This window comes from Amblyraja radiata, chromosome 32 (assembly GCF_010909765.2).
Source record: "Amblyraja radiata isolate CabotCenter1 chromosome 32, sAmbRad1.1.pri, whole genome shotgun sequence".
Classification (NCBI taxonomy): domain Eukaryota; kingdom Metazoa; phylum Chordata; class Chondrichthyes; order Rajiformes; family Rajidae; genus Amblyraja; species Amblyraja radiata.
The window spans coordinates 18197197-18220147 of NC_045987.1; the positions used below are offsets into that span (position 1 = coordinate 18197197).

Here is a 22951-nt window from a genome sequence, read left to right on the forward strand (position 1 = left end):
GGCCTGGCAGCATCTGGTGAAACCCCCTCAGTCACAGAGTGAACGTACAGACTCCGTACAGACAGCACCCGTAGTCAGGATTGAACCCGGGTCTCTGGTGCTGTAAGGCAGCTGTGCTATTGCTGTGCCACTGTGTCACTATGTAGTGATAAAGGTGCTGTACATCAGATGAGCCGCTAATGCATTAATCTCCTGCATTGTGTGAAAGTTCCTTTGTTTAGGATCTCGCATCTCCTACACAAGAACAGTCATTGCACTTCAGAAAGTACCTCATGCTTACAAACCACAACGGAACATCTTGCGGTCAAATACATGCAAGTTTTTATTTGTCACCAAATCTGCTTCTGTCCCTTTGATGTTGATAGATTCCTGCATTAAGATAATACACGTTCACTCAGTCAATGTACAAAGTCCTTAGAACACAGGAATTCATAGCCGAGAAAGATCAAAAGTCCATTTACTTCTCCTTCCACCGTTTTGATGGCCACAAGGAGACGGACTGTTTTATAAAACAGAAACAGGCCTTTAGGCCCACGGTGTCTATGCCGAGCACCATGCCAGCTATACTGATCCCACTCACCTGTATTCACCCATCACTTGCCAGGCTTTGTCCCGCCCCCACCTCTCATCCAGCTTTCCCTCCCCAACTACAATCAGTCTGAAGAAGGGCTCCAAACCCAAAACATCACCTATCTATGTCCTCCAGAGATGCTGCCTGACCCGCTGAGTTACTCCAGCACTTTGTGTCATTTTTTTTGTAAACCACCATCTGTATTTCTTTGTGTCCTCGTATCTCTCTGTCTCCTTGCTAATTCAAGTGTTGTTACTGTTCCAGCCTCCACCACCTCCTCTGGCAGCTCATTCCAGATACCAACTACTTTTGTTTCATAGAAACATAGAAACATAGAAAGTAGGTGCAGGAGTAGGCCATTCGGCCCTTCGAGCCTGCACCGCCATTCAATATGATCATGGCTGATCATCCAACTCAGTATCCCGTACCTGCCTTCTCTCCATACCCTCTGATCCCCTTAGCCACAAGGGCCACATCTAACTCCCTCTTAAATATAGCCAATGAACTGGCCTCGACTACCCTCTGTGGCAGAGAGTTCCAGAGATTCGCCACTCTCTGTGTGAAAAAAGTTCTTCTCATCTCGGTTTTAAAGGATTTCCCCCTTATTCTTAAGCTGTGACCTCTTGTCCTGGACTTCCCCAACATCGGGAGCAATCTTCCTGCATCTAGCCTGTCCAACCCCTTAAGAATTTTGTAAGTTTCTATAAGATCCCCTCTCAATCTCCTAAATTCTAAATTCAAAACTCTTACACCTCAGATCCCTTTTAAACCTCCTCACTCTCACCTTAAATAACTGCATGGGAAACAGCCACTGACTATCTCCCCTATCTCTATCTCTCATGATTTTATATACCTCTATCATGCCAGCCTTCAGGAAAAAGAGATCCAACACATTCATTCTCTCCTTTTAACCCTCGCTCTCCACGCCAGGAGATATCCTTGTGAAGACACAAGGAACTTCAGATGCTGGTTAGCAAAAATATCCTCATTAACCTGTTTAGGTCGTCTAGGAAACAAAGGATGCAGATGCTTTTTTTACAAAAAAATACACAAAGTGCTGGAGTAATTCAGTGGGTCAGGCAGCATCCCTGGAGGGCATGATAGGTGACCTTTCCGGTTGGGACCCCTCTTCGGTGGCGTTTCTGGTGGGCGCCCTTCGGGATCACATCTTTCCTGTACTGTGGGAACTAAAACGAAGCACAATATTCCAGCAAGTGTGGTCTCACCAACATTGTGTAGATCTAACAAGACATCCCAGCTCTAGCAGTCAGCTGATGAAAGCAAGCATGCCATATGTCTTCTTCGCCTCCCTATCTACCTGTGTCACCACCTTCAGGGAACTATGCGTTTGTACCCCAGGGTTTCTATTCAACTGCACTCCTCAGGGTTCACCCAACTACTGCGTATGTCCTGTGTCATTGAATAGATTTAACTTCTCAAAATAGTTGACAATTATTTAATTTCTCACTATGCATCGCTTATACTTGTCTGAATTAAATTCCATCAGCCATCCCTTCACTCTTTCATGCAGTTTATTATGTTCATAAGCTCATGTGATAGGAGCAGAATTAAGCCATTCGGCCCATCAAGTCTACTCCGCCTTTCAATCATGACTGATCTGTACAGGATACTGAGTTGGATGATCAGCCATGATCATATTGAATGGTGGTGCAGGCTCGAAGGGCCGAATGGCCTACTCCTGCACCTATTTTCGATGTTTCTATCTATCTTTTCCTCCTAACCCCATTTTCCTGGCTTCTCCCCATAACCTCCAACACCCGTACAAGTCAAGAATCTATCTATCTCTGCCTTAAAAAATATCCATTGACTTGGCCTCTACAGTGTTCTGTGGCAAGTATCAGGGTCCTGTTGTGTCCTTAAACAGCCGTCTTCACTATACACCCAGTTTTGGCGTCATCTGCTTTTCAAGGAACTATGTTTTCTGCACTCCTACGAAAAGAAAATTCCTTGAAAGTGACATTACAGGTAGATGGGGTGGTCAAAAGGCTTTCGGTACATTGACCTTCATCAGTCAGAGTGGTGAGTATAGAAGTTGGGAGGTCACCTTGCAGCTATCTAAGACGTTGGTGAGGCCACATGGTGTTCAGTTTATAGGAAAGATGTTGTCAAGCTGGAAAGGGTGCAGAGAAGATTCACGAGAATGTTGCCAGCGAGCCTGAGCTTTCGGGAGAAGTTGAGCGGGCTGGAACTCTATTCCTTGGAGCGCAGGAAGATGAGGGGTGATCATATAGAGGTGTACAAAATTGTGAGAGGAATAGATTGGGTAAATGCCCAGTCTCTTACGCAGAGTGGGGGAATCGAGAACCAGAGGACATAGGTTTAAGATGAGAGGGGAAAGATTTAATAGGAACCTGAGGGGTAATGATTTTACACAAAAGGTGGGTATATGGAATGAGCTGCTGCAGGGGGTGGTTCTTCTTCTTCTTATCGAGTCCACACACAAGATTAGAAGTTGTTCAGCCAGAGCTGAACACACATCTCGGCATCTGCACAATGGTGTCTGTCTTGCGCTTCTTGTGCTTCTTGTGCGTGGTGGTGGAAAGATTGGTTGAAACAGGGCCGCGACGTGAACGCTCTTTCCTTGACCCCCAGGGGGTGGTTGAGGCAGGTGCTTTCGCAACGTTTAAGAAGCATTTAAACAGGTACATGGATAGGATAGGTTTAGAGTGATATGGGCCAAATGCAGGCAGGTGGGACTGGTGTAGATGGGACATGTTGGTCGGTGTGAGCAAGTTGGGCCGAACCACTTATTTTCACCCTGTATGATTCTATGACTATGCTCAGGAACTTTAGTTATCAGCCTCTATCATTTGATCTAGACGTGACTCAGACATGATGTTGGCACCAACCACAACAGTGGAAGGAGGAGGGCCAGACACAGGTTCACCTGTTCCTCCCAATCATGAACGCTGAGCACAGACCATGTTGCCAACCCACCGCGCTTTCTCCGAGAGAAACTGGTCAAAATCTCGTCTTATATCCTGTTGTAAATTACCATGCTTTGTGACATAGGAATAAGAGAATTGGTTAGACAGAGAGAGGCAAAGAACTGAAGATGCTGCGTTGCAAAGACACAAAGTGCTGGAGTAACTCAGCAGGTCAGGCAGCATCTCTGGAGAACATAGATGGGTGAAGTTTCAGGTCAGGACCCTTCTCAAATGTATTTCCTATTCCTTCTTTAAAATGTAGGGATATTAAACTGGAGCTGGTGTACTAGCTTAGTTTAATTTAGAGATGCAGCGTGGATATGGGCCTTTCTATACACAAAGTTCACGGCCACTACCGATCACCCGTGCATGCTAGTTCTCTGTTATCACACTCTCGCACCCGCACCCTACACATTCGGGGCAATCTCACGAGGTCAATTAATCTAACAACCCGCACGTCTTTGGGATGTGGGAGGAAACCGGAGCACCCGGAGGAAACACATGGGGGTCATGGGGAGAACACGCAAACTCCACACAGACAGCACCCAAGATTAGGTGCTCCGGTTTCCTCCCACATCCCAAAGACGTGCAGGTATGTAGGTTAATTAGCTTTGGTAAATTTCACTCATGTATTGGGAGTGAATGAGCAAGTGGAATAATGTGGAACGAGTATGAATGGGTGATCAATGGTCAGCATGGACTTCGAGGGCTGAAGGGCCTGTTTTCATGCTGTATCTCTAAACTCTCAACTACTGATCATTACTGATACATGGCGGCTCCATCTACACGTCCCAGTGTCATTGTCCAAAACGTTGTGGACCAATAAATTCCTTTGAAACCTTGTAGTTTCATAAGATCATAAGAGATAGGGGCAGATTTATGCCATTTGGCCAACCAAGTCTACTCCACCATGCAATCATGGCTGATCTATTTCTCCCTCCTAATCCCATTCTCCTGCCTTCTCCCCATAACCTCTGACACCCTGACAGGTTAATTGGCCTCTGTAAAGTGCCCCTAGTGTGCAGGGAGTGGACGCAAACATGGAATAACATAGAACTAGTGTCAACTAGGGACAAAGGGCCTGTTTCCTTCCTGTATCTTTCAATTGGGCGACAGCATCAGAGACACCGAACGAGAAGATATCTGCGCCAAGGGGTTTCAATTAGTGCTCAGGATAACCGGCAATGGGATTTGTAATACTTTAAAATGACTGGGGAAAGATCTATAAAAGGGAAACGCAATGTTGCAATGCAGTTTAAATAATGTGATGTACTTTTTGCATTATTGTGAGTTAAAAGATCTATTGATCCAATATGTGTCGGTGAGTAAATGATGGGCCCCAAGCACATTGATGTCATTACAGCAGGGAAATGGCACCACATCAGGATAAATTGTTTTCAGAACATCTGGCCCAGAATTTCAACAAGGCCATTGCTACACGGGTGGGTTTAAACTAAATGGGGGGGGGGGGGGGGAGGGGGGAGGGGGGAGGAGACAAATTGAAAATACAAGGATGGAGATAAATGGAAAGAGAGTATAGAAACGGGTCCCTGTCAGAATGGCAGGCAGTGGTGAGTGGAGCGCCGCAAGGCTCGGTGCTGGGGCCGCAACTATTAACAATATATATTCATGATTTAGATGATGGTATTAAAAATAACACTAGCAAATTTGCAGATGGCACAAAGCTGGGTAGCTGTGTGAATTGGGAAGAGGATGCTAGGAGGTTGCAGGGTGACTTGGACAGGTTGAGTGAGTGGCAGATGCATGGCAGATGCAGTATAATGTAGATAAATGTGAGGTTATCCACTTTGGCGGCAAGAACAAGGAGGCAGATTATTATCTCAATGGTGTCAGATTAGGAAAAGGGGAAGTGCAATGAGACCTGGGTGTCCTTGTACACCAGTCACAGAAAGTAGGCACTCGAGTTCAATCCCGACTACGGGTGCTGTCTGTACAGAGTTTGTACGTTCTCCCCGTGACTGCGTGTGTTTTCTTCGAGATCTTTGGTTACCTCCCACACTCCAAAGACGTACTGGTTTGTTGCTTAATTGGCTTGGATTTGTATACTTGGTATAAGTGTAAATTAACCCTAGTGTGTGTAGGCTTGTGTTAATGTGTGGGGATCGCTGGTCGGTGTGGACTCGGTGGGCCGAAGGGCCAGTTTCCATGCTGTATCTCTAAACTAAACCAAAGCACGGGAACAGGCCCTTCAGCCCACAATGCTGATCATGATGCCAAAACCAACTCATCTCTGTCTGCACATAAACCATACCCTTCCATCCCCTGCATATCCATGTGCCTATCCAAACGTCTCTTGAATGCCACTATCGTATCTAGCTCATCCACCACCCCTGGCAGTGTGTTCCAGGAAGCGGCCACCCTCTGTGTGAAACCACTTGCTCTGCACATCTCATTTAAACTTTGCCTCTCTCATGTTAAAGCTATGGCCTCTTGTAAATGATTTTTTTCTTCACGGGGAGAAAGATCCTCACTGTCTACCCCTACCCATCCCTGTCTGAAGTTTATATACTTCCATCAGCTCTCCCCCCGCAACCTCCGACATTCCAGTGAAAACAATCGACGTCTGTCCAACCTCTCCCTGTAGCTAAATGCCCTCCAAACCAGGCATCATTCTGGTAAAGGGCCTGTCCCACCTTCACGACCTAATTCACGACCTTTTATACTCGTGGACATTTTTCATCAGGCTAGAAAAACGCCCCGACCTACTTGATGCCACAAGTACCTACGACTAGCATCACCGCCTGCTATGACCTACCTACGACCTTGTGACGACCATGCTGCGAGTATGAGTCAAGGGCAAACTTCGCAGAGGTCGTGAATTAGGTCGTGAAAGTGGGACAGGCCCTTAAGCCTCCTCAGCACCCTTTCCAAAGCCTCCACATCCTCCTTGTAATGGGGGTGACCAGAACTGAAGTCAGGTTGAACATATTTCAGGTGGGGCAAGTTGACAGGCAAGAGCACGATCCGGGAGCACCATTGAGGATGCATTGGTCTGGCAGGAAGTTGGAATCTAGTATTTCTTTATTGCATCAGTATTCTGCACAATCATATCCACAACCGTTAAAGCAGATTGCTGGCAGGCATTACATGGTGGCACAATGGTAGAGTTGCTGCCTTACAGTGCCAGAGACCCGGGTTCGATCCTGACTACTTGTCTCTACGGAGTTTGTACGTTCTCCCCGTGACCTGCGTGGGTTTTCTCCCAGATCTTCGGTTTCCTCCCACACTCCAAAGACGTACAGGTTTGTAGGTTAATTGGCTTGGCATGTTAAATAAATTGTCCCCAGTGTAGGATAGTGTAAGTGTACGGGGATCGCTGGTCGGCACGGACTCGGTGGGCCTAGGGGCCAGTTTTTGTGTGGTATCTCCAAACAAAACTAAACTAAACTAAAAAAAGAATTGCAGGGATGGAGTTTGAATGGCATCTGGTCTTAATCTCAAGTAAATCAAGTCAAGTGAGTATATTATCATGTGTCCCTGTATAGGACAATGAAATTCTTGCTTTGCTTCAGCACACGGAACATAGTAGGCATTTACTACAAAACAGATCAGTGTGTCCATATACCATTATATAAATATATACACACATGAATAAATAAACTGATCAAGTGCAAATAACAGATAATGGTTTATTTATAATCAGAGTTTTGTCCGAGCCAGGTTTAATAGCCTGATGGCTGTGGGGAAGTAGCTATTCCTGAACCTGGTTGTTGCAGTCTTCAGGCTCCTGTACCTTCTACCTGAAGGTAGCAGGGAGATGAGTGTGTGGCCAGGATGGCGTGGGTCTTTGATGATACTGCCAGCCTTTTTGAGGCAGCGACTGCGATAATCTAAAATGCCATTCAGAATAATTATCTATTACTGAAACTAGTCTTTCTTGCTATTTGCTCACTGGACTACAGTGGATGTGTCCCAGTTAACTGAACTATAATTCAGAACATTTTGGTGGCCATGCTCATACTGATTATTGTCTACACTACACTAGGAGGTTTGATAGTTCTTTTATAATTGTTTAATAACGACTTGAATTCATCATGTTGAATCTATTTCAGTCACAGTTAGTTTTAGAAATTTATCACGGAAACAGACCCTTCTGCCCACTGGATCCACGCCTACCGTCGATCACCCGTTCACACTGGTTCTATGTCATTCCACTTTCACATCCTCACCTGGCATACAAGGGGCAAATAGCGTAAAACCCGAGCACCCGCACAAAACTCACGCTGTCACAGGGAGAACGTGCAGACTCCACTCAAGACAGCACCCGGGGTCAGGATCGAACCTGGGTCTCTGGCACTGTGAGGCAGCGCCTCTACCAGCTGCGCCACTGAACTGCCCCTTTAAGACTATAGAACCGCTCCTGTAAAATATTTGCAATATTTTCAATTATTTACAAATGATAAAAGATGGATGAAGCTAACCAAAGGCAGAGAGACCAGAGTGGGATTATGGGGGAGAATTAAACTGACAGGTGGTTCGGGACTCAGGGTCACTTCTGCAACGGGACAAAAGGTTGTTCTGAAAAGCAACATCCACCCTGCGTTTGGTCTCTGAGATAAACATAGAAACATAGACAATGGGTGCAGGAGTAGGCCATTCGGCCCCTCGAGCCAGAACCGCCATGCAATATGATCATGGCTGATCATCCAACTAAAAAAAACCTTTAATAATCCTTTTCAGGAAATTACAGTGCCACGACAGCTTCAAGACAAACATAACACCACGCTTTCATACATAACAAGTTAAAATACGTTAAAATACAAGTTAAAATACAATTAATTTAAAAATTGTATTTTAACGTATTTTAACTTGTTATGTATGAAAGCGTGGTGTTATGTTTGTCTTGAAGCTGTCGTGGCACTGTAATTTCCTGAAAAGGATTATTAAAGGTTTTTTTTAGTTGGATGATCAGCCATGATCATATTGCATGGCGGTTCTGGCTCGAGGGGCCGAATGGCCTACTCCTGCACCTATTGTCTATGTTTCTATGTTTATCTCAGAGACCAAACGCAGGGTGGATGTCACATCCAAATCCTAAATCATCCTGAAGCCAAAAGTATGGCAGTAAACTTTATCAATTCAGAATTATACTTCAAGAAAGCAGTAACCTACCATTAAAGGCAGTTATTAAAAAATCATTTAATGTCAGTATTCAAACTGTTCTTTAAAATAAAACACTGCAGATGCTGGAAATCGGAAATATTAACTCCACAGAGGCAGTTGAGTATTGTTGCATTTTGCGAAATCTTTTAGCTTCCACTGTCTTCTGCTTCGATTGTTATTAAATATCTGTACATTTTAAAGATGTTTAACAAGTGTGGGGAATTGGCTGAGCTTTTGGTACACGAGGAAATCTTTGATTTGACGTTGTTCATATATTTGCATTTTGGGTGCTTGGTACATAATAACATACACAAATATATAGTTTATTGTGTTCAGCACTCAAAATTCTTGGTTTAACCTAGTTGTGGATTCCCTCGGGCTTGAGGGAACAGTTTCCTGACCCACTCCCCCGTGGTGTTGCTTCCAGAAGCCTCGTGAATTCTAACCATTTTATGGAACCATTTTACAGGGAGAATTCTGAGCGTTGACATCCGACCGTTCACTGATTATGTCCTTTGTGTCTTCGAGAGGTTTTTACAGAAGTTCTGAATGGCGTACGTCAACATGCACTTGTCATGCACTTGTCCACGTTCTGTTAAGGAAAATAAGGAAATGTTTAACCTTGTGGAATTTAATAGTAATCATTGCGTCACCTGGCCCATTGTGAGAAGTTGACAACCACAATGTGATCTTTGCATCAGACTGCACCTCTAGAGAACATGGATAGGTGACGTTTCGAGTCAAGACTCTTCTTCGGGTTGTTTGTTGGGGGGGGGGGGGGGCAGGAGATGAGAAAGTTGGAAGAGAGTTAGGGCAGGACAAAACCTGGCTGGTAAAAGGCCAACTCAAATTATAGAGATGTTTAAGAACTGCAGATGCTGGAAAAATCGAAGGTAGAAAAAAATGCTGGAGAAACTCAGTGGGTGAGGCAGCATCTATGGAGCGAAGGAATAGGTGACGTTTTGGGTAGAGACCCTTCTTCAGACTGATGTGGGGTTGGGGAGGGGGGAAGAAGAAAGGAAGAGGCGGAGACAGTAGGCTGCGGGAGAGCTGGGAAGGGGAGGGGAAGGAAGGAGAAAGTGTCTGAGGATTCTTTAGGGGGAACGGGGTTTCCCCTCTTCGACAATAGATGAGGCCCTCACCAGGGTCTCCTCTATATCCTGTAGCTCCGCTCTCACTCCCCGTCCCCCCACTCGTAACAAGGACAGAGTCCCCCTTGTCCTCACCTTCCAAGCTACCAGTCGTCACATACAACAGATAATCCTCCGACATTTTCGGCACCTCCAACGGGATCCCACCACTGGCTATATCTTCCCACCTCCTCCCCTTTCGGCTTTCCGCAGAGACCGCTCCCTCGGTAACTCCCTGGTCAATTCGTCCCTTCCCACCCAAACCACCCCCTCCCCTGGTACTTTCCCTTGCAACCGCAAGAAATGCTACACTTGTCGCTTTACCTCCCCCCTCGACTCTATCCAAGGAAGGAACAGCGCCCGAGTTTGATGCACGTTTTCCCTGTGACCGTGTGGGTTTTCTCTGGTTACTCCGGTTTCCTCCCACACTCAAAGATGTACGAGATTGTCATAGGAGTAGAATTAGGCCATTCGGCCCATCAAGTCTACTCCGCCATTCAATCATGGCTGATCTATCTCTCCCTCTTAACCCGCCTTCTCCCCATAATCCCATAGGTTAATTGGCCTCTGTAAATTGCCCCTAGTGTGTATGGAGTGCATGCGGAAGTGGGATAACATAGAAATAGTGTGAACGGGTCGACGTGGGCTCAGTGGGCGGGAGGGACAGTTTCCATGCTGTATCTTTTAATTAATCAATGTATAATTCTGCATAATGTTAGCCATTATGCATCATGCTAACTGAGAAAGTCATGTCATGCACAACCTCAAAGAAGATGCCGTGATCACAGGCTTGTGCGTTTATTCTTACTGTATCTCGGTGTTGGAAAGGAGTTATAACACAGAACTCAGATAAACGGGTGATCGATGGTCGGCATGGACTCGGTGGGCCGATGATCCTGTTTCCATGCTGTATCTCTAATCTAATTACGACTGGAAAATCTGCTGCATGTAAATAAATAAAATCCCTTGGGCCATCCACATGCTCTTGCAACTGGAAAAATCGTGTATTGTTGATTGAGTCTGTGAAGACAAATTAGCGCATGGAATTGCAAATGGTTCTCCATGTGACTGGAGCCATAAGGCTCCCAGTTTTATAAGATCAAGTGTGGATGTTTGGATATCAGCTGTTAGCAACAGTGCACAAAATAGTGTCAATGGCAAACTCTAAATAGAGTTATTCAGGGACATAATAAAAGCTCAATTAATAAACATTCTGCAGTCTAAATACAGCTTATTTACCAGGGCTGAGTGGTTAGGTCATTGGAAAAATAGTTTATTGAAAAGCTCTGTTAGTTTAAAAGAACAGAAGCTGCCAAGACGCTGGTTTACATAAGAATATGTAGTTGAACTGTTTTTGTTTTAGAAAAAGTTTTGAGAACTTTAGAAATTCTAGATAATTTCATTAATTTTTTTAAATTACGGTAATTTAATCTTATGTTTTCTTCACCTTCTCAGATTTACTCAGGTACCTTCATTTAGAGTTTCGAGATACAGTGTGGAAACAGGCCCTTCGGCCCACTGAGTCCATGCCAATCATCAATCACCCATATATGCTAGTTGTGTGTTATCCCAATTTTGCAACCTACACACTAGGGGCATTTTACAGAAGGCACTTAACCTACAAACCAGCATGTATTTGTGGTGTGGGAGGAAACCGGAGCACCCGGAGAAAACCCACGTGGTCACAGGGAGAACATACAAACTCCACACAGACAGCACTCGAGGTCATGATCGAACCCGGGTCTCTGGCGTTGTGAGGCAGCAGCACTACTGCTCATTTATACCCACATTCAAAATACACAGAGGGGTGTCCCTACCACACTCTGACCTTCAATGTCCAACAGTGGAAGGACCCTAGACTGTGGTCCTCCCACACAGAGGCTTGGCGTTGGCTGCATCAAGCTTCAGTGCGTCCCTCAGCACGTGCCCCTGCAGTCTGCAACATTCCCTGACGGACATCTCGCTCTGCCGGGCGATCAACAAGCTTCGGACAGACCAAGGAGCGTCTTTCACCGAGTTGATGACCAATGTGTTTCCCAATGTGTCCCTGGGAACAGCCCCGTAAATCAGAGAATCCCCTCTGTTACAGAGTTATTCAGGATAAACCATGACAAGGGCCCTGGCTTCATTCTTTACAAAATCTCCCTTTACATGGACGATGCGGCCGTCTTTTGCTCAGATCCAAGGACGGTCCGCAGATTGATTAGCGTCTGCGACCAGTCCGAGTCGGCTACGGGAGCCAAGGTCAACCGCAGGAAGAGCAAAGCCATGCTGTTTGGCAACTGGCCCGACCAATCTCCGTCCCCTTCACCATCAAGCCTGACCTCTTGCATGTGCTGGGGATCTGGTGCAGACTGGCATTGTCTCGATGTACCTCTTCTGTGGATGGATCTCTGCTGCACAGTGCATCCATTTGTGGACTTGCTTTTACCAAACACCCCCTCCCTAATAAAACAGGCAAAGACTGAGAACTTTCAACATATGTGTGTCATGGATGTACTGTATGTTATGAGAATAGCAAATGTAAAGTGACAGCTAAAAAGAAAGCAATTTTTAAATAAACTTTTAATATAAATTAGCTTGCACAGAAAGACTTAACGAGCCAAATGAACAACTGATAAATTAGCGTGGTAGAACAAGTTAATAAAATATACAATCATTGTAATATTTCCCAGAAAGACTGACAGGCTTCCAGACGTTACAATATTCTTTTGAATTCAGAATGGAAATTTGTTCTTTAGAATGGAGATTGAATATTGAATGACAATGGGAGGAAGAGGTATTTTATTCAATAGATTTGTCTGAAAAAATAGAATTTGAAGCCATGTATTGAAAGACTTCCTCAACTCTGTACGTACAAAGCCTTTGCATAAAATGGCAGGAAATCAGAGGAGACAGACTCGAAGCTTGAAAAACAATCGTTGTTTGCAGCTCAGAAATGGGTGTACAGCGGCCTGCCAGAGCTTGGAGCTAAACACAAAGTGTTGGAGGAACTCAGTGGATCAGGCAGCATCCGTGGAGGGAATGGACAGATGACATTTTGGGTGAGGGCCCCTTCTAGGGTCCCAACCCAAAGCATCGCCTGTCCATTCCCTCAACAGGTGCTGCCTGATCTGCTGAGTTCCTCCAGCACTTTGGGGTTTTGCTCCAGATTCCAGCACCTGCATTCTCCTAGTTTAGTTTATTGTCAAGTGTACCGAGGTACGGCGAAAAGCTTTTGTTGCGTGCTATCTAGTCAGCAGAAAGACAATATATGATTACAGTATAGAAGCTGGGATGTAATGTTAAAATTGTACAAGGCATTGGTGAGACCAAATCTGGAGTATGGTGTACAATTTTAGTCGCCCAATTATAGGAAGGATGTCAACAAAATAGAGAGAGTACAGAGGAGATTTACTAGAATTATGCCTGGGTTTCAACAACTAAGTTACAGAGATAGGTTGAATAAGTTAGGTCTTTATTCTCTGGAGCGCAGAAGGTTAAGGGGGGACTTGATAGAGGTCTTTAAAATGATGAGAGGGATAGACAGAGTTGATGTGGACAAGCTTTTTCCTTTGAGAATAGGGAAGATTCAAACAAGAGGACATGACTTCAGAATTAAGGGACAGAAGTTTAGGGGTAACATGAGGGGGAACTTCTTTACTCAGAGAGTGGTAGCGGTGTGGAATGAGCTTCCAGTGGAAGTGGTGGAGGCAGGTTCGTTGGTATCATTTAAAAATAAATTGGATAGGCATATGGATGAGAAGGGAATGGAGGGTTATGGTATGAGTGCAGGCAGTTGGGTCTAAGGGAAAAAAAGTTGTTCGGCACGGACTTGTAGGGCCGAGATGGCCTGTTTCCGTGCTGTAATTGTTATATGGTTATATGGTTAATCGAGCCGTCCACAATGTACAGATACGTGATGAAGGGAGCAACGTGAAGAGTCTTTCTGTCAGATTTGAAAGAGTGGAGCGATTATATTGCGTGATTGCAGATCCACTTCTGTGAGCAGCACATAATGAGTCGCCTGGGTTGGATGCCATCTTTGTGTCTGCAATCAGACCTTTATTGAACCCGTGGAAGAGGAGTGAAATTGTTGGCTATTTCTCTTGTAATGCTTCGATTACATTTGCTGACACATACTAAACTGACCTAAGGTAGACAAAAATGCTGGAGAAACTCAGCGGGTGAGGCAGCATCTATGGAGCGAAGGCGAATAGGCCGAAGCCCTTCTTCAGCCCGAAATGTTGCCTATTTCCTTCGCTCCATAGATGCTGCCTCACCCGCTGAGTTTCTCCAGCATTTTAGTCTACCTTCGATTTTCCAGCATCTGCAGTTCCTTCTTAAACACTAAACTGACCTAAGTTGACTGGCCAGTATCCTGGCATACTCTTCTCTTTAACTACAGAGCGGTGCTGGGAGGGAGTTACAATTCCTCTCCCCTGCTTGTACCATGGCCTCCCAGGCAGCTTCTCAGCCCCTTCACTTCACTGTTTTAAAAAAAGCAACAGAGTGCTGAGGTAACTCAGCGGGTCAGGCAGCATCCCTGGAAAAACATGGAAAGGTGTCTTTTCAGGTTTGGACCCTTCTTCAGTTTGGGAGAAGCGTCTCGACCTGAAACATTACCGATCCGTGTTCTCCGGGGATGTTGCCTGGTGAAGAACTGGAGATATATTTCCTGGATGGGGCATGGGTAGGAAGGAACAGCAGATGCTGGTTTACACTGAATGATGGACACAAAAAGCTGGAGTAACTCAGCGGGACAGGCAGCATCTCCGGAGAGAAGGAATGGGTGATGTTGCGGGTCGAGGCCCTTCTTCAGGCCGAGAGTCAGGGAAGAGGGAAACGAGATATGGAACGGTGCAAAGAACATGTGAGAAGAACAGATCAAAGTAGCCGATGATCAAGGAAATGTACAACGGTTCATTGTTGGATGAGAGGAAGTTGACAATGAGGCATACAAACAGTAACATTATTCAGGGCAGTGCAACGAGTAGGAGAACTAGGGTGACCATTCCTGACTGGCAAAACGATGCTCCCACGACAGCTGAGATACGCTGCTTTAGTGTGGCAGATAAAACCCAGTTCGCTGTGCAGTGTGGCTGAGGGATGCAACTGTGGCCAGCGCAGGGTATCAGGATTGTCTCGGCTCAAGTATAGATGGGAGAAAGCAGAGGAGATACTCGTAGAGCAACTTCAATTACTTTTCCCATCTCATAAGTTCATAAATGATGAGCAGAATAAGGCCATTCCGCCCATCTAGTCTACTGCTGATCTATCTCTCACTCCTAACCCCATTCTCCTGCCTTCTCTCCATCGCCCGACAATCAAGAATCTATCTGTCTCTGCCTTAAGAATATCCATTGACTTGGCCTCCACAACCCTCTGTGGCAATGAATTCCTCAATGAATCTCCCATTACTGCCTGCAAAAAATGTTCCTGCTCCTAGAGTCTCCGAGGTCGACTGGTACAGGCCAGCTGTGCAGAGATCCTCAGAATAAAAGGACGTACCTTTAGAATGGAGATGAGGAGGAATTTCCTTAGCCAGAGGGTGGTGAATCTGTAGGATTCATTGCCAAGTTGGAGGCCAAGTCTTCGGGTACTCTTAAATCGGTGATTGGCAGGTTCTTGCTTAGGAAGAGCATCGAACATTACGGGAAGAAGGCAGGAGAGGGAAAAATTGATCATGAGCAGAAAATAGCGGGGTCGACTCAGAATGGTCTAATTTTGCTCCTATGTATGTCTTCTGGTCTTAGGACATAACTGTTTTTGATTCCCCTAGAAAAGTAGGCGTAAGTTAGAGGGGGCATCTCCTGATGAATAGCACTGAATGTTGGCTGTTAAGAAAGGAAGAGTTTGAAATGGGATAAATTGTAAGTAAAGCTGATTCTGAATTCATTAGCTGAGTTGGTCAATGATGAACGCACACTTTCTTGATGGGCAATAATAAAGATCTGTGGGAAGGATTTGTTCCTCTACTGCTTTTAACCAGACAACTACTGTATTTCTTTTAATCCAACTGTGAAACCATTGAGTTCTTATCGATAAACCTATCCCGTTAACTGTTACAGGTTTTGTTGCTTTCTGTTAAGTTATTGTTCCGTGCTCTGCGGAGCAAACTTGTAAAAACGAAAGGCAGAAAGTCAAGATATTTCATTATTGGATGAAATTGGAGCCACCCACGGTCTCACAGCCAATCATGGGGAATCCAGGTCATTGCTGTTCGTTAGTTTGTGAGCCAAGTCAGAACGAGAGTGGCTGCAGTGATTTTATTTTGAGGTGGGAAAAGCGTTTGGCCACATATTGACAAAAAAAACGAAAAATCTGCTCAGCTTTTCAGAAAGAATCTGTGCCAAAGCCTGGCGATTCAGCTCATGTTTCTGGACGTGCGTGTGTGTGTTTGTAGACTGTTCAGAATGCAGTACAGTGCAGGCTTGGGTCGGATTGTAATATCATTGAAGACCTTGTGAGTGAAGGGGATGTAAAATAAGCAACAGTGACCCTGGAATACAGTGAAGAGAGATCGAGGGAACCTCCTAACCCCCAGCCCATGATGCAGACTGTGTTTTTACTCCTTCCCCAGCAGACGACAGGAGCAGATTCAAACCATGGCTTCGGTGATGCTGAAGATGGCTCCAAGAAGAAAAAGTCCAAAAACCTGTAAGTCTGACCCTTTCATTTGAAGCCGTGTTTGCTGTGACCGTTCTTGTGTTATTATTCTCTGTTAGTTTGTGAAGACATTTTGACTTTTGTTCTTTGTGCGTCTGTTCAGACAGGTATTAATCATCTTTGATTAAAGTAGGCTATGATTTCTTCCCCCGAGAAGAAATCTGATTCCAGCTGTAAAGCTAAAACATCCTGCTTTCTCTCTCTCTCTCTCTCTCTCTTTCGCGCGCGCGTCCCATAATTGATCCATTAAATGTCCAGAGAGGAAATAACTTCCAGCTAATGTCCAGGTTCCTCTGATGTATTTTGATGGTTTAAAGTGGACGAGCAAACACAATCACAGAGAAATTGATCCGTGTTACGTCGATGTTCAAGCTAAGCGCACTTTTGCAAAGGAGCTTGAGTTTCATTAGCGGCGAAGTCGAGTGTAGGGTTAAGGTCGGAGGCAGGAAGGATGAAATGTGATCTGGAGGACCTACTGTGTTAAAACAATGCAGATGGGGCCAACGTTAATATTACATCTGTTTCTATTCATTGATAATGAGAGGAAGGAGCCTGGAGTAGATTACATGCAGAAAATAAAATAAAGAAAAAAAAAGAATAAGTTTTGAACCACATTATACAGCTTAAAATATTTTCATTTAAAAAATATTTTAATTATGAAATATTATCATTTTTAACTATTTTAAATTTTTAACTATTTTCATTTTATAATATTTTAATTTTTTAATATTTTCACATTTTCAGTTTAATACTGAAAATTTAACTTTACATGATAATAGAAAATAGAATGTTCAGCTTCATCTTGTGATATTTCAACATAAATAATTAATATGGCCTTTAATAATTCGTTTTTTTAAAAAGTTTAGCTTTGTGCAATATGTAGGATTCCCTTTCATTGTTTATTTTTGACAAAATATTTGTTAATGAAAGGTGTAGATATTTGTCTCAAATTAAATGAAGTCATTGCAACCATAGATCATATAACAGTTCGGCCCTGGAACAGGTTTTTTGGTCCACAGTATATGTGCTGAACGTTTTAACAAATTAAAAACAAATCTTCTCTTCCTACATGTGACCCTCCATTCCCTTGTGCTTATTCCAAAAGCCACTATAATATTTGCCTCCACCACCACCCCTGGCAGCACGTTCCAGGCACCCACATACTCTGTGTAAATAACCTGCCCCACACATCTCCTTTAAACACAAAATGCTGAAGCAACTCACCGGGACAGGCAGCATCTTTGGATAGACAATAAGTGCACGAGAAGGCCATTCAATGTGATCATGGCTGATCATCCCCAATCAGTACCCCGTTCCTGCCTTCTCCCCATATCCCCTGACTCCGTTATTTTTAAGAGCCCTATCTAGCTCTCTCTTGAAAGCATCCAGAGAACCTGCCTCCACCGCCCTATGAGGCAGAGAATTCCACAGACGCAGGATAGAAGGAATGGGTGACGTTTCGGGTCTAGACCAGACTGCAGTCTGAAGAAGGATCTCATCCATTCCTTCTCTCCAGCGATGCTGCCTGTCCTGCTGAGTTACACCAGCATTTTGTGCCTATCTTCGGTTTAAACCAGCATCTGCAGCTCCTTCCCATAACATCTGCTTTAAACGTTGCCATTCAATCTTTGACATTTCCACCCTGGGGGAAAAAGGTTCTGAAATTAAGAAAAAACATTTTTTCTTTCAACTCTTAACAATAAGCTTTGAAATAATACATTCAGAAGGATCTGCCTTGAGTTTAAAGCAAGCAATATAATTCTGCCCAGTTTTCTGATATCTTGACATAAATTGTCAATAGAGGCCGTCTCTGTTTTCTGCAGAAACAAAACAATTCTTGGGCCAAACGTGGGCAGGAGGGACTGGTGTAGATGGGGCATCTTGGTCGGCATGGACAAAGTTGGACTGAGGGGTCTGTTTCTGTAACTCTTTGAAGTACTGATATGCACCAGTAGGTGGAAGCAGTGCCCAGCAATGAAGGGACAACCCTAGATAACGTTATTTAACTTTAGAGTCAGCGTGGAAACCGACCCAACTTGCCCACACCGACCAACATGTCCCATCTGCACTAGTCCCACCTGCCTGCATTTGGCCCATATTCCTCTAAACCTGTCCGATTCGTGGTGTACCTGTCTAGAATTGTTTCTTAAACGTTGCCTCCCTCAACTTACCCCTCTGGCACCCACCACCCTATGTGTGAAACCCCTACTCGTGGTCAGTGCAAGTTTAAAAAGAAACGCAATTGAGGAGTCACAACAATGTCCCACCGCATGCATCTACTGCACACAGTGGTTGCCGCGCAATGGAAACGTTGATGGAAAAGAATCAGTTCCCCCTCTGTGTAGTCTGTTATCAGATGAGGCAGTCTTATTGGCTCTGGTTTTGGCCCTTATCCAACCCACGTTTACTACTTAATCTGCCTTGCTGGGTGAGATTAGTAATAGAAGCATCCGACTCCAAAACACAACACCGGTACAAATCTGCCTGCACAGAGCCTTGTCCAAATGCTGCACGCCATGGTGGACTTTTCAGAGAGATATCTTGAAAGGTAGGGCTGAGGTGCCGAGAAGACGTTATATGTTGAGTTAGGATTTAATTGCGGGAGTGTGTTTGTTCTGCAGCGAATTTCTGGCATTTATTATCTTTTAAAAGATTTAACATGTTCAAACGCGAGGGTGAAAAACTTGCAGTGCCCCTTGTTAAATATTTGCACTTATCTTATAAATGATCGCATTAAATGCCTTTTGGAAAGCTTTCAACTACCACATTGCTTAGGAATTTTTGTGGCAAGTTAATGCTCGCAGCGAGAAAAAATAATTTCATTCTGCTGCCTTCTGCAAGGAAGTCTTAGTTTTAACAGCCTGGCTTTCATTAGGAGTGGAGTTGAAGTAGATGTATTTTTTTACATATGCTTTCTTTTAGTATTGGATTCGAATAGCAAGGAGCTCAATTTATTTATAAGTATCTTAAACTTCTCGCCGAGCAGCGGTGGAATAATTGTGACCCAGTTCAGAGCATGTGATGGAATGGATTGTGTCAGATATTTTCATTGGAATTAATGTCATCCCACCGGTTGCCCGAATGGGGGAGTGATTCATATTTTTCCCCCCTTTTTGATATCACATTATCGGAATCAGTTGCTTCATCCATTCTTCGGCAATTCCTGTCTATGTTTGGTCTCTTGGCGCCAGTGGGAATGTCGATTGTTACATTAATGGTTGTTGATTCCTTTGCTGTGTATCAGTGTTAACAAAATAATCAAAGAATAGTCGGCTGCTATTAATATCCTATATGCCTCCGTGCTCATATACCCATTTGAAATGGGGGAAAATATAATCCCGTAAAGAAATTGGGGAAGCAGCAGAATTATTAAAAACACGTTTTGTATCTTTTCGAATAGTTTCAGATTTTGCTGTGCATTAGAGTGCTCTTTCTGCCAACTCGCCATCAAATATAACTTCATAATCAGCTGTAGGAGGACAGCTACCCCCCCCCCCCCCCCCCCCCCCCCCCCCTCCCCCCGACCAATGTCGCATGTAATTCCCTCTGTAATAGAAATCAACTTGGGACACATCTCTTTAAAATCAGAAGCAAAGTTTTTTGCAGATAATCCCTTATTTAGTTTAGAGATACTGCGTGGAAACGGGCCCTTCGGCCACAGAGTCCGCGCCGACCACGATCACGCGTGTACACTAGCACTATCCTACACGCCAGGGACAATTTACAGAAAACAATTAATCTACCAATCTGTACCTTTTTGAAATGGGGGGGGGGGGGGACCGGAGCACCCGGAGAAGACCCACGGGGTCACGGGGAGAACATACAAACTCCGTACAGACAGTACCCAAGGTCAGGATCGAACCCGGGTCTCTGACGCTGCAAATACAGCTCTGCCACTGTGCCGCCAGTTAGCAGATTATAAGATTTATATTTAAAGTCAAGTTTACGTAACAGCCACAGTATTGTACTTCATGAGCCAAAAGTATCTTATTGTCCTATGTCCCGAAATAGAACCACGACATCCTTACTTGCAGCAGCGCAGCAGATATGTAAACAATTTACTCTGTAAAACCCATAATAAACAACAACAAAATCAGTCTATCAACGAACAGAAAAATAAATAGACAATAGTAGTGCACAAAGTCATAAAAATGTTCCCGAGTTTGGAGCCTATCTGGAGGTTGTAGTGTTAGTGTTTATGGTTGCAGGAAAGAAGCTGCTGCTGAACCTGGACGTTACAGTTTTCAGGCTCATTAATATTAATTCTTTATAAATGATAACTTTTGGTTATTATTAATATCCTTTCAACCACTTTTGCAAACATTTTTTCTCTCTCCCATTTATTTTGTCAAGACTGCATTTTGCCAGATTGCCAACAGAATTTTGAGTCGAAATTCGATTTAATTGAAGTCGGTTTTTTTTTTGGAATCGATTTAATTGAACATTTTTGTCACTTTTTCACGGAACACATGTCATCATGGTTTCAATGACGAGTCCTTTCTCTCCCGCCAGAAAAAACTATTTGATCTGTTGCCGTGGCAACCAGTTAAACGTGTGAACTTAAAATAGTTCCAGCGTGTTTCCTGAATTAGCATTTATTAAAGTGATTTATGCAGCAAAGTAGGCAAGGCTGACTTGTAGTGAGTCAGGTAGTAGACCTAGTTGTCACTCCTACTTCCTGAATGCGAATACTACGGAGCAGACAGTAGGTTGAGCAGAGTGCTGGAATGCAGGCTCTCCCTCTCCGCCCTCCACACACGTTAGCTCCTCTGTGGGCCAGGGGATAGATAGTTGGAGACAGCACATTGCCACGGGTCACAAGGATGTCTGTAAGGACAGAGCAGAGTTCCTCGTCCTGGCGTTCAGGACACTGAATACCGCTGTGCCTTCAACAAGTATCTTCCAAACCAGCCTGGAACAGGATGCCATTTTTCAGAGACTTGTCAAAGCCCCAACCGCACGAATACCACTCGGAGAAGCTCTTGAGTTTGCTCCAGTGTCCCACTCCCGGCGGGGGCCTGCGTCGGCGGCACACCATGAAAGAGTAAGTCGAAGGGGGGCCCCTAACACCCCCCTCCCCGGGAAATGCATCGATTCCCCTGGTGTCCTAAATGATTTTACTGCTCCACTGTGAAGAAGCTGATCGCCTTCTAATCCTTATTGTGAGCTTGCCTGTCTGTCTGTGTTCCTGAGGTCGAAAACATCCCAGGAATTCACGGACCAGGCAGAGCGTGGGCAATAAGTGTTTAAACTCCACACTCTGGGTTGGTTTGGTTGGAGGGGGCAGGTCATGGCTTGATACATTTGATGCATCTTCTGTGCGCGGAGTAACTCAGTGAAGAGAATAACCTTTTTCCAAATAAACCTCGTTCAGCAGCAATACTTACCCGCGGTTTGTGTTTTTTTTTTGTTTTGAACAGAGCCAAAGATATGAAAAATCGTTTGGGATTTCTGCGCCGTCGCAACGATTCCGGCTCGGGTGGTAACGCCGCCAAGTTGGACAAAGTCGGCAAAACTGTGAAGTGAGTTTTATTCCCCGCGTCTCGTTTTTGCGCTCCTGTTTTTTACGCGTTGTTTCAAAACCGAACGGGAAAGTCAGAGGGAAAGAGTGAGCTGTATAGAGACTGCCGTGACATAATGCATGGGCAAGCTGGGTGCATTTCCACCAACCAAGCAAAGGCTTCTCGTTTCTCGCTATATTTAAGAGGGAGTTAGATGTGGCCCTTGTGGCTAAAGGGATCAGAGAGAAGGCAGGTACATGATACGAGTTGGATGATCAGCCATGATCATATTGAATGGCGGTGCAGTCTCGAGGGGCCGAATGGCCTACTCCTGCATCTATTTTCTATGTTTCCTAACTACTCCACGAACACTCGTTCTAAATCAATGAGTGATGAGATTATGGCGTTAATTGATTTAAGTGAACCCCACACGCACCACATGCATACAGTATTCTGCTTAGGTAGCTGACATCCCAATAGAATGAACATTGACTTCTCCACTTTTAGGTAACTCACCAACAAACATCCTTCACCTTCCACCCCCTCTCTTCCCTGTGCTCTGCCTAGATGTGCACTCATTTCTCAGACAATTCTGCCTCCCCTTCCCCTCCACCCCAATCCCCATCCACCCATATCCCTTCCTCTGGCATTGCAATTTATGCCTCCACTCTCCTTATCTCGCACCCATTTGTCTCTTCATCTCTGGCCTTTGTCCAACCACCTGCAAAACAATCTCTTTCCCCCCCCCCCCACCACCACCACAGCACCTGTATCCACCTATCACTTGTGGCTTCATCCCGTCCCCACCTCTCTTCCAGCTTTCTTCCTCTACAACAATAAATCTGGGGAAATATCCTGAAAGGTCACATATCCATGTTCTCCCGAGATGCCACCTAACTTGCTGGGTTACTCCAGTATTTTGTGTGGTTTTTTTTTTGCTCAAGATTCCAGCATCTGCAGTTCCTTGTGACAATGAACCTAATGCACAGAGCAGACTTTTTTTTTCTAATGAGCAGATGACGTTTTGGG

The 22951-nt window shown here is 44.7% G+C and overlaps 1 protein-coding gene across 9 annotated transcripts in view; it reads left to right on the forward strand.

Moving 5' to 3' along the window:
- The window catches only part of rgs3 (regulator of G protein signaling 3), a 224599-nt gene that overhangs the window by 197045 nt on the left and 4603 nt on the right, over positions 1–22951 (forward strand). For 6 of the 9 annotated variants that reach the window (XM_033049114.1, XM_033049116.1, XM_033049117.1 and 3 more), the window contains 2 exons: positions 16336–16412; positions 21842–21943. In XM_033049114.1, coding sequence (XP_032905005.1) covers positions 16336–16412; positions 21842–21943 — 179 coding nt within the window. Of the gene's footprint in view, positions 1–16335; positions 16413–18715; positions 18970–21083; positions 21466–21841; positions 21944–22951 lie in introns of those variants that run through there. The other 3 variants (XM_033049115.1, XM_033049122.1, XM_033049121.1) reach the window with 3 other exon arrangements.